This window comes from Anabrus simplex, chromosome 9 (genome assembly GCF_040414725.1).
Source record: "Anabrus simplex isolate iqAnaSimp1 chromosome 9, ASM4041472v1, whole genome shotgun sequence".
In the NCBI taxonomy this organism is placed as follows: Eukaryota; Metazoa; Arthropoda; class Insecta; order Orthoptera; family Tettigoniidae; genus Anabrus; species Anabrus simplex.
This window is the reverse complement of record NC_090273.1, coordinates 68,394,219-68,411,531: the sequence shown is the minus strand read 5'-3', so window position 1 is coordinate 68,411,531 and position 17,313 is coordinate 68,394,219. Positions and strand designations below refer to the sequence as shown.

The 17,313-nt window shown below is 38.8% G+C and overlaps 1 protein-coding gene across 4 annotated transcripts in view; it reads left to right on the top strand.

Annotated features, from left to right (window-relative positions):
- The window catches only part of Ndg (Nidogen), a 224,135-nt gene that overhangs the window by 172,083 nt on the left and 34,739 nt on the right, over positions 1-17,313 (top strand). For all 4 annotated transcript variants that reach the window (XM_067153764.2, XM_067153761.2, XM_067153763.2 and 1 more), the window contains 4 exons: positions 4,539-4,759; positions 6,175-6,460; positions 13,377-13,487; positions 14,556-14,727. In XM_067153764.2, coding sequence (XP_067009865.1) covers positions 4,539-4,759; positions 6,175-6,460; positions 13,377-13,487; positions 14,556-14,727 — 790 coding nt within the window. The remainder of the gene's footprint in view (positions 1-4,538; positions 4,760-6,174; positions 6,461-13,376; positions 13,488-14,555; positions 14,728-17,313) is intronic.

Genomic DNA, 17,313 nt, shown 5'->3' with positions numbered 1-17,313 from the left:
TTTTTGTGTGTGTCACGCTGACTCAGAAGTGTATAAAGATGAACACAAGCTCCTACTTCCCAAGGTAGAGGTATTAACCAGACAAAGTTAAAATTCATGACTTGGCCAGGAATCGAACCCAGAGCTCTCTGCACTGAAAGCCACTACACCAAGTCTGGATTCTATTATATTGTTCTAAACTGTATTCCAGTCAATTTTCTTCATTATCAGGTTCATACATCATTTGCTACATTCTCCGTTTTGACTTCTCTTCCTTTAAGTTTGTACATCTGTCACTTGTTTGTATAAATTTCCCTTAATGAATTCAACATCTCCAATTTCTATCAGTCTTCTTCTTCTTCTTCTTCTTCTTCTTCTTCTTCTTCTTCTTCTTCTTCTTCTTCTTCTTCTTCTTCTTCTGATTATTATTATTATTATTATTATTATTATTATTATTATTATTATTATTATTATTATTATTATTATTATTATTCATGACTCTTGCCCAATCTTCTGCATGCTCTTCGAAATCTCTGTGGAAAATATTTCTATCCTCCAACAACAAAAACTGCAGCCAAAAATTTTGGACCACTGTGCTTCTTTTATGTGAACTCGATCCATGCACATTTACATGGTAAGTTGCTGCTCTATTTGTTTCTTATATTTAAGTACAGGGTGCAGAAAAACTCTACTGCCAAAACTTGTGGTGCAGCACATCACACCCAGGCCAACTGCAAAACATGGATTTAAAAACTACAGGTAGTCTCCCTGGGGTGTGCAAGTAATTTCCCAGAGGCTCACCTATGCTGACTGCACACAACCTCCAGACAAATACAGAGAGCCACTGAAGTTGCTTAGATTCACGGTGGTGTCTGGTGCGGTTTACTGTCTACCGCTACTCGGTTGAGTGCATAAACAGCCACAGGAAGTGATGAGTCATGGCCTGCATGAGGTCCCTACCTACTTGGGCCACGTTCAGCCAGAGTTAGGATGGTGTCATTGCTGGAAGAATGGAGCACTTTACATGGAGAGATCCAGTATCCAGTATTCGGGAGACAGTAGGTTCGAACCCCACTGTCGGCAGCCCTGAAAATGGTTTTCCGTGGTTTCCCATTTTCACACCAGGCAAATGCTGGGGCTGTGCCTTAATTAAGGCCACGGCCGCTTCCTTCCCACACCCAGCCCTTTCCTGTCTCGTCGTCGCCATAAGACCTATCTGTGTCGGTGCGACGTAAAGCAACTTGCAAATAAAATAATACATGGAGAGAAATGGTAGACATACAGATGCCTGCGACAACAGGAAGTGTGCACACAGCCAGATGAATTTACCAAGAATAATTTCCGAAAGGGATTACCCCATGTTAGACACTTATTGGTGTCGACCGAGATTTGTGCGAGAAAGATTCATTTCAAGCAGACAGATCTGATACATGTTGCACATGATCAGTACGTACTCCGATGTTTGACAAAGAGGTTTTGTGTTGTGTCGACAACGAGCCCTCAACAAGTATGTGAACAGTTGCACATGAACTAGCGGATGACTTTCAACTCGTGTGGAATGTTGGTCAGGAGAAACGACTGCATCCATTCCACCGACAAAAAGCGAGCAATCACAATCTGTGTCCAAGAGATTTTGCTCCTTGAGTGCTGCTTTCTTTGGTTGTTACACTAAACCTTCTAGAAACCTCAATTTCTCTCATTCATTATTTTTTTCTGATGAAGCTTGCTTCACAAGAAAGGGAATTTTCAGCAGCCACAACAGCTGCATCTAGGCACACAAGAACCCCCCAAGCCACCTATGTCTATGGCTACCAACAACAGTTCCAAGCAAAGTTTGGGCAGGTATTATAGGTGATTGTCTGTCTGGTCCAGACAGGCTTTCTGCCACAGTTGAATGGACACATATCACACCTTCCTGGAGGATATCTTACCAGAACTCCTAGAAGATATTTTGTTGGACATTCGTCGAAATGTATTTGCCCACATAATGGTGTTCCTGCTCACCTTGCTGCTAATGTCCAACATCACCTCAATAGACATTTTGGTGTGCACTGGATTGGGAGAAGAGGAACTGTTGCTTGGCCTCTAAGATCACCAGGTCTGAATCCTCTGACTACTACTTCTGGGATTACATGAAGCACCTGATTTATTCAGAACTTGAAGATCTTGTCACCTGCATAGTAGCAGCAGTTTAAGTCATCCAAGAATTATCAAGAATTTTTAAACAAACATGAGGATGTACGCTTTGAGTCTTTTTTTTTTTTTTTTTTTTTTTTTGCTTTACGTCGCACTGACACAGATATGTCTTATGGCGATGATGGGATAGGAAAGGCTTAGGAAGTGGAAGGAAGCAGCCGTGGCCTTAATTAAGGTACAGCCCCGGCATTTGCCTGGTGTGAAAATGGGAAACCACAGAAAACCATCTTCAGGACTGCCGACAGTGGGGCTCGGACCCACTATCTCCCGATTACTGGATACTGGCCGCACTTAAGCGACTGCAGCTATCGAGCTCGGTACGCTTTATGTCAATGAAAATGTTTGCACTTTTAAGTTTCTATTATAAAATGATATGTATGTACTAAATATTGTTTTCAGGTACATTTGGTCTCAGTTACTTCTGGTCTTGAAGCACTTGCACCCCCATTGTAGAGCACTTACGCTTTGCAGTCCCATGTTTCTTTTCTCGTGGTTTGAGTGGGTCTATGCTGTTGTGCCTTGGGTTTTGCCAGTATAATTTTCCACACCCTGTGTATATATAATAGGCTCAGCTTACTTGCATTTCAGTGGCCCTTTCTGGTTCCACATTATTGTTCTGCTCCCTGACTGTCTAGTCAGTGTCTTCATCTTCAGGTGTAAAGTTCCCGGATTTTATTTTCCTTTGTCTCCTTCAAAATTTCATCTATTACCATTATGAACAGCAATGCCCTACCCACAGAGTCGTGATACTTGTGCAACAATTGTTGTACACTGTGTGCATGTATTTGATAATTTGTTCACCACAGCCTTCTTGCTTAATGACTTTCCATGCTTTAGCTCTGCGGATGCCATCATATCCATTTTGTAAACCTTGGAATGACATCATCATTTCTCTTCTACATTCTCATTGCTTTTCCATCAGCTGTCTCATGCTGAAGATAGGGTCTAGTGTTGATCCTCCATTTCTAAAGCCATATTGCAATCCTTCTAATTGTCCTTCCACCTCTTGTCATTCTCCTTTCTAGCAACCTTTCATATACAGTATTTTCTTCTCATTCTCCTTCCTAGTATCCTTTCAAATAATTTTGCTTCTTGCAATAAAGAGTGTAATTCCTTGTTAATTATTACATCCTGCTACCTTCTTGTCACGTTTTTAAAAATTTATTATTATTATTATTATTATTATTATTATTATTATTATTATTATTATTATTATTATTATTATTATTATTATTATTCGAATAATGCTTTTGAGGGTACGGTAAACCAACTTTGGTTCCTTTTCTTTGAATTCAACTTTCTTCATTTCCAAACTTCCTTCATTTTCTGAGAATGTTGTTCCTTTTCCTCTTGAGTCCATTTTCTTCCAGTTGTTAATTTCTTTCTCTCTTGAAATCCTGCCTTTCGTGTTGCTTCTCTGAAACGTGTTCTGTTTTCTATCGTATCTATTTTAATTCCAGCATTTTTCATATCCTTTTCAATTTCAATGAATCACGTTGGCTTGGATTTGTAACTGTTCAGTAAGTTGAAGATTTGTTTAGTTAGTCGATTGTTATTCATTCTATAAATGTGTCCAAAAAACTGGAGTCTTCTTTTCCTCATTACAGTTGACAGTTTTTCAACTTTTATATACAGCTCTCTGTTTGATGGTAGTCTAAATTCGGCATTGTTGTTTCTTATAGGTCCCAGTATTTTTCTCAAAATTCTTCTTTCAACTTTTTCTAATTTTTCAAGAGCCCCAATTCTTGTACGTTTAAGAGTTTCTGCTGCATATAAAATTTCTGGCCAGGCCACTGTTTGATAATGTCTTAATTTCAAGTTCCAGGATAGAGATTTCTTATTGTATATATTTTTTGTCATATGAAACATCCTTTCCATTTTGTTTACTCTTATATCTATAGCTACCTTTTATTTTGTGTTGTTTGTTATCCTTTCTCCCAGGTATTTAAAGAAAACAGTCCAAGATGATATTATTATTATTATTATTATTATTATTATTATTATTATTATTATTATTATTATTATTATTCCTTGCCGAATTTGTTGACGTCTTCAGTTGTTTACAACACATCTTCTATTACATGGCTAGGATCTGTTGCAACACTCAGGCACCACCTACATCAACAATGACTTCTTCTGTTGCAAACGACCATGTTGAATGACCAGCAACCTCCATTGCTGGATATAAATATGACGCTTTCTCCAGCTTTAGCTACGTTTGTTAAAAGGACTGATTTGTGGATGTACTTTTAAATTGTATTGTTTCATTTATAATATATAACATTACACTTTGTCCAGTGCAACAGCTCACAATTGTGGGAAGTAAATAAATAATAAATTATACATATTATTTACGTTTCCAGGCTCTGGCTGTAAGATCCTCAATGATTGCCACTCGAACGCACAGTGTGTGTACAACCCCCAACTAGACGAGTATGCGTGCGAGTGCAATGCAGGGTACTCAGGAGATGGCAAGAGCTGTGTCGCTGACCCTATTGGCTGCAATGTACTGAACAACTGCGGCCATGGGGCTGACTGTGTGTATGACCAGAAGTCAGCAGGATATCGTTGCAAATGTCGACAGGTAACACATGAAGGGAGAAATATTGCTTTATTCTATTCATATCACTGATCAGCAATACTGACATTGGAATAACTCATAGTTTGCAACAAGTATTAATCGACTGCCTCTTCTGCCATTATTGCCATTCTGAAATCTACCTTCTCTACTGTTGATACCATAATACAGTATTTCTCCAAACCCAAGATGTTTTTCTTTTCAGAATCTCATGTGAAAAATGAAGGGTTGTCTTCAGTTCGCGATCTAACAGTAATGAACGACACTGGCAACTACCGCGGCAACCACGCTGCTGCTTCACACATACAATATTTGTTGACAATCAACATTAGCTGCAGCAACCAGTTGTACAGTGCCTCTGTGTGAAGTCATTGGATCTCGGGAAATAGTGAAGATAGAATGAAGTTCTACAAAAATGTTTCTCAAATGACATTAAAACATGCTAGACTTTGAATTCTTAGAAAGGCCATGACTACTCATTGGCAGAATTATAACACGTCTACTGTACCTGACGCTAAGTAAAATTAAGTTTTATAGATAGCAGGAACATTTTCATGATGGATCATCATATTGTAAAGGTAAATGGAACAGGTATTGCCGGCAAATTTTCAACAGGTTCTTGTCGATACTATGATGCCGATTTAAGTTAATGGTTATTGTTATTAAACATGCAAAAATGAAGAATAATTGTCCGGCTGCAAGAAAATACGGCATAGGCCTAACTAAAGCCAATATTCAGCATTAGCATGCATACTGTATGAAAAATGTTCGCGAAAAACACAAGGGCGGAACGGCCATACAATGGCACAATAAACTTGTTTGTTGACCCTCAATGTCTGCGCCTTTATCAGGCCTATACATCACTAGCCATTAAAGTCGGCCGAACCCAGCAAGCGAAACGTGTGTAGCAGCAGCCAGTTGTACCTGACGCTGAGTAAAAGTAACAGTTTTACAGACAGCAAGAATATTTTCCTGATGGAATGCCATATTGTAGAGATACCTGGAACAGGTATTGCCGGCAAAATTTCAATGGGTTCTCTTTGATATTAAGATCTAATTTTAAATTAATGGTTATTAAACCTGCAGAAATAAACAATAATTGTGCAGCCACAAAAAAATACGGCATAACTAAAGCCAATGCTTGGCTTTGGCGTGAAGGCAAAGATAGCCGAATAATGCCTACTGTACAAGAAAAGCATTCATATGATTTTACAAAGCACTTTTTAAGCCTGATTTAGTTATTTTTGAAGGAAAAAGTGGGGGTCATCTTGCATTCAGAGATATACGGTATACTTGATATACTTGATTTGCTGCTTCTTTGTTCCTTTCCATTATTTAAATAACAAAATTACAGAGTTAATTCAGATCTAAACCAGTAGGCCTACTATTTTACTGTAACCTAAAATCTTCTATTTTTCCAGGGACTACGTGGAAATGGAACAGTGTGTGCCCCAGAATCCTCATGCCAAGACAATCCCGGTCTGTGTGGACGCGGTGCTAGTTGCGTCGTGGGACCAGATGGATACCACATCTGTCAATGCAATGAAGGCTTCACAGGGAATGGAGCAATATGTCGTCCACTATCGAGACATGAAGGAAACTTCCTGTTGTTGAACCAGGGCATGGCTACGCTAAGAGTGCCTTTCAACCCAACTCGAAAAGACAGAGGAAGGCCAATAGCTATCAAACCTTACCAAGAAGCAGTAGGTATGATCAGTTCTTGTCATAATCATGTATAAAAAAATTGTACAGACTGTATATACGACATGGCCACAAGTTTTAGACATGAAGTCTATGTACCAAGTCTGATGAAATAAATGTATGTATCGAATGTAACAAATTTATTCATAAAATCATGGAATCAATTTAATGAAACACAACGTTCGCTCTGCATCAGCGAATTGCCATGTCCACACTATATATGCTGGGTCAGGCGACATCATGTCAGCATCGGACGTACCATGATCATCTTCTTGGGTGCATATCTTTTGAATAGATGGAGATAGATATCTCGACGATTCTCTCACCATCATGTTTGCCTTGATGAGATCTGCATTTAGCATTTCAGGGGTATATACTGTATATAACCCATTGGCTGCCGGAGTGGTACATTGTACCGCTGAGTGAGTTTCTAGTGAGGAAACTGGGATACAAATAGAGGATTTGATCCTGGGATCCTGACCGCTTTTCAATCCGGTAGTTTTCAGGATTAAGTTTTCCGGATCCCAGGATTTTTGGGATTGACATCATTTTTAAAAATTTGCAAAATAGACTGCGTGAAGCGAAACTCTCAGTGCGTTATTTATGCGTCGTTTCGGTGTGTAAATGCCTATTCTCGTTTAGCACATGACTGTATTGTTCATCCCTTAAGTTTCTTTTTAAGCAGTTAAATGATAATAGCTCTGAGTTGGCTTCTAAATTCAAATACATTTACTAAAGTGCATGAAAGATCGCCGAAGAAATGAGTTGAGTGGCGTATTATGCTACCTACAAAATCCTCATAGTGATAATGTGGCATTGGCGTTCGATGATGAAATAAAGTGTACATTTTCAAGTCCAAGCAAAGTCCTGATAAAAAACCAGATTGTTCCTTTAATTGAGAGATTAAACGGTAAAAAATGACAAAGAGGAAGAACAAAATATGCAAGCCGAGCCTACAAATACAGAAAAAAGTGATTTGACGCTCAAAGAAAAGCTTCAGCTGGAAATAGAAAACAGCATGAAAATAATGTCTCCTGAAGCATTAAATGAAAATGAATTTTCCAGAATTATTAAGAAGTAAATGAACCTATACAAGTATTTATTAACGATTCCTCCAACTTCCATCGAACCTGAACACGCTTTCTCAGCAGGCTTGGTAATGAGACACTGGATGCGTTGTTATTTCTCAGATCATATTTTTGCAATTCAAATTAGAATGTTCCTATTAAATTAGTTTTCTTTATATTTATGAAAAATGTGAAATGCGACTGATTAATGTTATTTTTAAATACGTTTTGCTAAGAAACTTTCTACCTACTTATTATGTTGTTACATGAAAGTCATCTATTTAGTCTATGTTCAGAAAGAATGTTGTTAATTTCCAAAGTTTATTTGCACAGTTTGTTACATAAGGTTTTTTTAAATTTATGTAAGTTTAAAGAGATCTCACCGATTCTTGGAAAAGAATAATTTTAACATAGAGACTAAGTGATTTTAAATCTGGTTAGTCTGACTCTAAGTCTGATTAGATTAGCTAGGTGTATACCGTAAAATATGTTGATTTTGTCTAAATTTCGATTTGCTGATTAAACAGCTTATTTCTGTAAGATTTTCTTATTTTTTATTTGTAACCTTCAATCCCAGGATAATCCTGGCAATCCAGGACTGACGAAGTGTAATCCCAAAATCCCAGGTTTAGAAATAAGGGCCGGGATCAAATTCCCTAGATACAAAGTACCGCTGACAGTTGTTATGTGACTTTCCCTACCGGGCTGGCGGGCCGCTGAGCTGTTGACTTCACTATGGCCTCGCGGCAAATCCTAGCATGCTTGTTTTCCAAATTATAATTTTTATTTTTTACATTTTTGCAGTAAAGCTAATGCCGTGAGCTTGCAGTTGTGATCAACAGTATTCTGTAAGAAGGAAGTCAGCCCCCAGATGAAACTATCTTTACATCGGTCAGTTTTCAGACCAACTTTGCTTTATGGGAGCAAAAGCTGGGTGGACTCAGGATATCTTATTCGTAAGTTAGAAGTAACAGACATGGAAGTAGCAAGAATGATTGCTGGTACCAACAGGTGGGAACAATGGCAGGAGGGTACTCAGAATGAGGAGATAAAAGCTAAGTTAGGAATGAACTCGATGGATGAAGCTGTATACATAAACTGGTTTCGGTGGTGGGGTCATGTGAGGCGAATGAATGGAGGATAGGTTACCTAGGAGAATAATGGACTCTGTTATGGGGGGTAAGAGAAGTAGATGGAGAACAAGACAATGATGGTTAGACTCAGTCTCTAACGATTTAAAAATAAGAGGTATAGAACTAAATGAGGCCACAGCACTAGTTGCAAATAGAGAATTGTGGTGACACTTAGTAAATTCACAGAGGCTTGCTGACTGAACACTGAAAGGCATAACAGTCTATAATGATGTATGTATGTATGTATGTATGTATGTATGTATGTATGTATGTATGTATGTATGTATGTATGTATGTATGTATGTATGTATGTTTTTTAAATTCAATTTGGTAAAACACTTTTTGCCTTTCAAAACTTACTAGATCAACTTGAAATGATCACTATCAATCAATCAATCAATCAATCACTACTGATCTGCATTTAGGGCAGTCGCCCAGGTGGCAGATTCCCTATCTGTTGTTTTCCTAGCATTTTCTTAAATGATTGCAAAGAAACTGGAAATTTATTGAACATCTCCCTTGGTAAATTATTCCAATCCCTAACTCCCCTTCCTATAAATGAATATTTGCCCCAAATTGTCCTCTCGAATTCCAACTTTATTTTCATATTGTGATCTTTCCTACTTTCAAAGACACCACTTAAACTTATTCGTCTACTGATGTCCTCCCACGCCATCTCTCCAGTGACAGCTCGGAACATACCACTACTTACCAGGATTCACATACTGAATAATTAGCATCATTATTCTCTGAGTTTTTTTATGAAAACAGCTTCATTTTTTTATAACTAAACTCTCTGAAAACTGGTATAACAAAACAGAAATTTTTCTTAAGTATTTCACACGCAGCTTACTGTACAACAATGAGTGCCTTAGGATTGTAGTATTAAGTGCTAGTAAACAAATCGTGGCACAGTCTGTTGGCTACAACGAGTACTATCAAGCAGTGCAAACTTCTAGTACCGCTAGATTTTACTGTTCTGGCCATCTTGTCAAAACCGCACAGCAAACTTTTCTGTGGGGCCACAGTGGTACCTCAGGGTGCTAGGAATTTTTATTGTATTTAGAACATATATTGAACACTTAAGTGAAATATAACTTTGAATATTGTTTTACTTCTGATTTACTATATGCACGATAGAAAGAAAGCTTTGGCCTCCAAGAACATTTCTTGCTATGTGTCCTGGCGGTCAACATTTAATAGGAATGGAGACACAGGCCTTGATGGTCTCTTTTAGCCTCAAAATTCAACTTTCACGCAGAATTAGTACCACAATATTGTCACAATTAGTATGTTAGCACCACTTGTGGAGCTTTGAAATGATGTCTGAAACAAATCAAACAAACGACTCATCAGCTAGCAACAGCAAGTCAGATGCTACTGAGCGCATGCTTGGATGGCGTATTGCAAGCGCCAAGTCACCCTGCACCTGCAGGAAAGAATTGAATGGGTGTTTTTGAAATGAATGAGCGATCGAGTCAAGGACAGTAGGTACATAATGACATGAAAACAATTGCTGTGTGGTTTATAGTCGCAGAGTAGTAGGCTGAACTCTGTTTTTGTTGAACAGTATTTCAATAGGCTACATACACCCCTTCAGAAGACATTGTCACATCAAAATATAATTCTTACAAAAGATACAAAGTCTGTGTGATAGTAGTTTTCTATTTTGGTGCACATTAACAGAGTAATTTTGTGATGAAAGCCAAATATAATTATACAAAAATTACTAGAACAACTAACAAGTTCTTTTCTGCTTCCCTGAAGGGTGAATATTCACACTGTCAATGGGAAATCTCATTTGAGAGTCTCAAAACTAAAAGCCAAAATCTTGAGAATCTCATAGAAGGTAAATAGTGCTGCACTGTCTGGGTGTGTGTGTAAATCACAATGTGTTGTAAACATTTCTCCCTTTGTGATAATTAATCATACAAGTTCTTATGATGCAACAGAGGATTCACGCACTCATCACAAAATTTATGTGCAGTGTTTTTAACATGACATTCTTCTTTTAAGAGACATTAATTTTAGGAATTCTTAAGAAGGGTCAGTTATTCTAATGTGCATTGGTTTTAAAATTATATTCCACTTTTTTCAATAAACATTAATTTTAAGGATCCTCATGAAGATTCAAATGTTTTAATGTATATTTTTCAATGTATGTTTTTAGTTTATAAGAGAACGATTATTCTTTACCATTAATTATTTGTCAGTTTTTGATGGCTGAAACATGTACTGACCAACTGTAACTCATCATAAGTAAAACAAGTATTGATTATGTTGACCTTAAATAACAAAGTACTTTGTAACTGATAACTGTCAATATGAATCACAATGAAATTTGAATTAACCTATACAGTGACCAAACCTATTCTCCACAGGAAATTATGGTACACTTTGACCAGACAGAACCCAGAATCCAAGACTGAAGTGACAATAAAAAGCTTAAGCCCACAGTAGTCTCCAGGCATTGACATGATGACTGCTGAGTATATAAAAGCGATGGGCCCTTGTGATATCAACATCATTCACCAGATAATTAATGGTGGCCTCCGGAGAGGCCTGGTGTAGGTCTTCTAATTTGACTCCCATAGGCGACCTGCACGTCCTGAAGAGGATGAAATTATGATGAAGACGACACATACACCCAGTCCCCGTGCCAGGGGAATTAACCAATTATGGTTAAAATTCCTGACCCTGCCAGGAATCGAACCCGAGATCCCTGTGACCAAAGGCCAGCACGCTAACCATTTAGCCATGGAGCTGGACATTCACCAGATATGTCAGCTGATATGGACCTCTGCACAATGGCCAGAGGATCGGCACACCTCTCTCGTCGTACCCACCCATAAAAAAAGGCTCTACAAGAGACTGCAACACCTACCTCCTGATAGCTCTTGGAGTGGTGGTGGTGATTATTGTTGTTTTAAGAAGTACAACTAAGCAACCATGCTCTATTAACACTAACTGAAGGGAAAAATGGAAGAGGTCCAACACTTCGAAAAATGAAGGCTCCAGTCAAAGAAAGGCAAGGACCACGAAGGGCATGAAGATGAATGACTCTGTAGGCCTCGTAAACATAATACCATCAGAGTTGGAAAAGAACAACAGTTGACCAAGGGAGGTCAGATAGGATAGATGAAAGTGAGGAGCCTGACAAAAATAAATGAAATAATGCCAGGACTCATCTAAGGGCTCTGTGGTTGCCAACCCACGCTCCTAGTTAAGAGCCCCTGGGGCCCCTTTTAGTTGCCTCTTACAACAGGCAAAGGATATCGTGGCTGTTATTCTACCATTATTCTACCACCCCCATCCATAGGAGGATCATCTCTTAGATATACTCTGTGTGATACAGAAGAGGCAGGAGTACTTCATCTCCTGGCAACTGGCACCAGAACAGGCTTGTTTTGTGAAAGGTAGATGTACCGGAGAGCAGATATTCAACCTTAGACAGATTATAGAAAAGGCAAGAGAGTACTATACATCCATGTACATCAGCTTTGTTGATTTTGAAGAAGTCTTTAATAATCTCTGTTGGGGAAACCTCTCGAAAATTCTGGGATAGGTGGCTACGCCTCCCCACTTTATCCACCTGTTGAAATATACAGCTCTTGCCACTCAGTCGTGAAGATTGACAAAGTCCTGTCCTGCAAATGCTGTACCAGAAAGGGTGTTCACCATTATTATTCAATGTTAAATGTGAATTCATCATGCGAGGTATCGTATGCAAGTAGGATGGAGGAGTGTCCATCACTGGATTAAGATCTCGAACCTCTGCTTTGCCAATGGCACTGCTTTAATTGCATCAAGCCAAGAAGAACTTGAAGACCTGATGTGCAACTTGGAGGATGTTAGTGGTGAATACGTTTACATATCAATGCCAGTAAAACCAAGATTATGCCTGAGGACCATGAAAACCCATACTGGCCAACAGGATTGGCAGATATGAGATGGTGATCCAAATCATATATTTGGCAAGCATTGTGAAGAGTGACAGTAACTGTGAGTTGGAGATACATATATGTATACAAATGAGGTGCATTGTTGTAGTTACGTTTGTGGTGGGGCCCTTCAATAACCAATGTGACAAAAATCAATCTTGTCAACAGCCTTCTGTTCCTTGTTATGTCTTACTCATTAAAGACATGGACTTTCACACCGCTGACCACTGCCTGCGTCAAGGGATTTGAGATGTGGTCCTAGCAACATTTGCTTTGCATTCCATGGACAACACACATATCTAATACATCCATTCTTGAAGAAATCCAGCCACACTAAAGATCATCAACCTTGATACACAACAGAATTCTTACATTCTTTGGGTATATCACTCGCAACCCCTACATGGAGAAAGAAACACGTTGTCCAGGTGAAGTCCTAAGTGAAGCGATGATGTGGCAGGCAGCTAACCCACTGGAATGATCTTGTAGAAACCCTGCTCAACACCAACCTGAAGCTGGCTGAACACCATACTCGATGGTACTACATTATAGTCACCACATGTTTGTAAAGACATTATGAATAGGATGATGATGAAGTGGTATTTACTTCCTTTTCATCTACACTGCTGTTAGTCTGTACTAATTATCAGGACCTTCTTTTATTGATATACTAGTTCTTTCTTTTGCAACCCTGCTATTACTTCTTTAGTCTGCACTTGTTCTGACAATTGTCTACATTAATCTGAATTGAAATACTGTAAGGGCCTTCTCACTGTTTCAGGTATTGATGTGGACTGCTTAGAGGGACGAGTGTACTGGAGTGATATTACAGGAAAGGTCATACGGAGTGCAAAATATAATGGAGCAAACATAACAAACTTTATTAGCAAAGGTAAGATTCATTAATTAATTTGGCAGCATCAAAAATTTTAATTCAAAACCATTCTTCTTAATAGTGGTGGTTATTGTTTTAAGAGGAAGTACAACTAAACAACCATCCTTTATTTAACATTAATCAGAGAGAAAAAATTGTTGAAGGTGACCAACACTTCAAAAAATGAAGGTATCAGCCACAGAAAAATAAGGGCCTCGAAGGGCATGAAAATGAAGGACACCCAAGGACTCAATGCCTAATATCATCAGGGTCAGAAAAGAACAAGAGTTGATCAAGGGAGGTTGGTTAGGGGAGTCTGGAATAGTGGAAGCAGTCCCAAGACTCAGCTGAGGTCCCCACGGTTCCAACCCATGCTCCCAAGTTTAGAGCCCTTGGGGCATCTTTTAAGTGTATCTTACAACAGGGCAGGAGATAGCATGGATGTTATTCTACTGCCCATACTACTTCTTAAAACAGATATATATTTGCACTCATTTAACCCTTTGACTCTCAAAGCATATCCAATGATCCTCATTAATATTCCACAGCTGCTGTTACTCATCTGAAACATAGAATTTAAAATTGTTTTATATATATAAATAAAATTTAAGAAAAGAGATTTCCACTTCCAGAGGTGTAAATGGCCCTGAGATTTCACTCAGCTTACACCAAAAATGAGTACCAGGTTAATTCCTGGGACAAAGGCAGCCCTAACTACACTACCCCACCAAGTGCTGAGGTTTTGGATAGCGGAAGCCTTTATCTTCCACCCCCTCTGAGGGAATTCATGGCCCATGTGGAGATGACCTTGCTTTTGTTCCTTTTTTAAAATTCTTAAAGTGAAGATACAAAATTTGATAGAATAAAGATACAAAGTTGATCTTCTTTCTTAAGGTTATGTTCATCCTTGTTTCTCCTTTCAATAGCTCTCACTGTACCAATGTAACCCCCCTCCGTCTCACATTTCACTGAGTATATATCCATAAAATAAGCTGAAATTCTCCAAAATTTCAATATACCATTGAAATAAAGCAGACCTAAAGAAAGGAAATGATCTGTTCAACATCTGACATTTATAATTCACAGATCTGGGTTCCCTGGAAGGGCTCAGCATCGACTGGGTCTCCCGTAATATTTACTGGACTGACTCTAGCAAGGATACCATTGAAGTTGCAAACCTAGACAGTAAACTACGCAAAGTTCTCATCTCTGATGGACTAGTTAATCCTCGTGGAATAGCCGTACATCCAACAAGGGGGTGAGTATAAATGTTTCATGATGAATATATAACAAACATTGCCTGCCTGTTGGGCACTATCATTAAGGTGTCTGACACAATGGTTAGCCAGTACAAGTCAAACTGGTGAAAAAATAAAAATTTGCGATTAATATGTTGGTTGGCCTGGGTTCATTTTCAAACTTCTGCAAATTTTTCACATGGTGTGACAACAGATGACACTGCTGATGGCCATTTATCCGTCGGATGGAGACGTTAAGCCTTGAGCTATATATTCTGATAATACAGTGGCGACGTGTGATGTTTTGTAAAGTGTTACCACACTCCTTCTGAGAGTGTATCTGTCTAAATCATCCACACTGTCTTTATTCCAAGCATTCATTTCTGAAGAAAATAGAATACATGACCAACAGTGCAGTTTATTCATTTTTGCACAACCACATTACCAATCCAGATCTATGTACCACCGGGTGAGCTGGCCACGCAGTTAGAGTCGCGCAGCTGTGAGCTTGCATCCGGGAGATAGTGGGTTCGAATCCCACTGTCGACAGCCCTGAAGATGGTTTTCTGTGGTTTCCCATTTTCACACCAGCCAAATGCTGGGGGTGTACCTTAATTAAGGCCACGGCCGCTTCCTTCCCACTCCTAGGCCTTCCCTATCCCATCGTCACCATAAGATCTATCTGTGTCGGTGCAACATAAGGCAATAGCAAAAAAAAAAGAAGATCTATGTACCACAAGTCATGAAAATATCGTACTGTTCTTTTTGATGTTAAAAATTAAATAACTGGAGGTTCAACCTATTCAATACTCAAAAGAAAGAAACGTAGCAATCACATTTCTATTTAAATGGGACCGGTTTCGACCTTAGTCTAGGTCATCATCAGCCATAAAAAACATGTAAAATGTTTAAGAATGTTGGAGGTCAGTTTTTCACTGTTAGGCACAAAGACACGACATCACATTCTGTTCTGCACAAAGTCACAACATTAACAATCAACTTGCGAAGATCAAAAAGGCTTGAATTCGCAGACGAACAGATCTGTAGATGAAAGCCGCCAGCTCCCGGTGACTACGTGGCACACTCAAGGTCACGTGCTGCGGCCAAACACCAAAGCAGAGTGGAGAACGTTTCGAAGGTCCAGAACCTGTCACGGCTGCGGGAAGCCAAGTACGTATATAAAAATGTACGATGCCAATTAGTATAACCGAACGAGCACCCGTACTCCAGGTTCTGGACCTTCGAAACGTTCTCCACTCTGCTTTGGTGTTTGGCCGCAGCACGTGACCTTGAGTGTGCCACGTAGTCACCGGGAGCTGGCGGCTTTCATCTACAGATCTGTTCGTCTGCGAATTCAAGCCTTTTTGATCTTCGCAAGTTGATTGTTAATGTTGTGACTTTGTGCAGAACAGAATGTGATGTTGTGTCTTTGTGCCTAACAGTGAAAAACTGACCTCCAACATTCTTAAACATTTTACATGTTTTTTATGGCTGATGATGACCTAGACTAAGGTCGAAACCGGTCCCATTTAAATAGAAATGTGATTGCTACGTTTCTTTCTTTTGAGTATTGAATAGGTTGAACCTCCAGTTATTTAATTTTTAACATCAATAATTTCAATACGGAACAATGAAATTTTTATCTTTAAATGCTGTTCTTTTTGATTCGTTGACTAAATTTTTAAGAGAAGGCTTGGGTTTGCTCTTTTTTTTCAATTATGTTTTTCTGTCCTTCATATGTTCTTAATGAAAATGGCGTGTTCATTAAGCTTTCTATTATAGGCCTACATGAATATTCTGGGCCCGCCAACTCACTTATTTTCGAGGTGGAAGTGACAGAACTCATTTTAATGTTTAATATGTTGTGCAGCCCTATAGGCTATCCTTACCTAAATTCATACTTTAACAAGAAAAGTATGATCGTACTATAACAGAAAACAATAACAGTAATATAACAATGCACTGTTCAACGCGGTGGAAAGAAGGGACAGAACAGCTCAGCACCAATATTATAAACTACAGTAACGTTTCTACTTTCCATTGTGGTAACACAACAGGAGAATATAGCAGGATACATCTCAGTGTCGAGGGGAGAGGGGCCTTGCTAGCCGCAGGTGCGGTAATACTCGCCTAGTTGTTAGAAGAGATTGAAAGCGTAACCACTGCATGGAGTGGTAACAGCCTCTCGCTCAGCTTTGGTGGTGATGATTTACTGCAATAGAGTTCTCATGGCACGTCCGGGCAAAGTAACAATAATATTAAATATTAGTATTAAAGAATATTCAATTTTTATATTTTCAAACTGTTACCAGTGATAACAGTGGATACTAGCATGCTTTGCCACTGTTCTGATATTAATGGCTATGTTAAAGTCGAGTCTTTTACTTATGTAGGTTAAAAGATTACAGTGAATGAAAGGTGCACCACTGAAGTTAAATGTTGTATTGCTCAGTCCAAAACAGCTTTTATTCAAAAGAAGAGATTACTGCATGCAGATCAGCTTAGTCTATCCCTCCGACAGAGAATGCTAAATGCTTTTATATGAAGCATTTCAGTGTATGTCTCTGAAATTTGGACACAAAATAAAAGTTAAAGGAACTATCTTG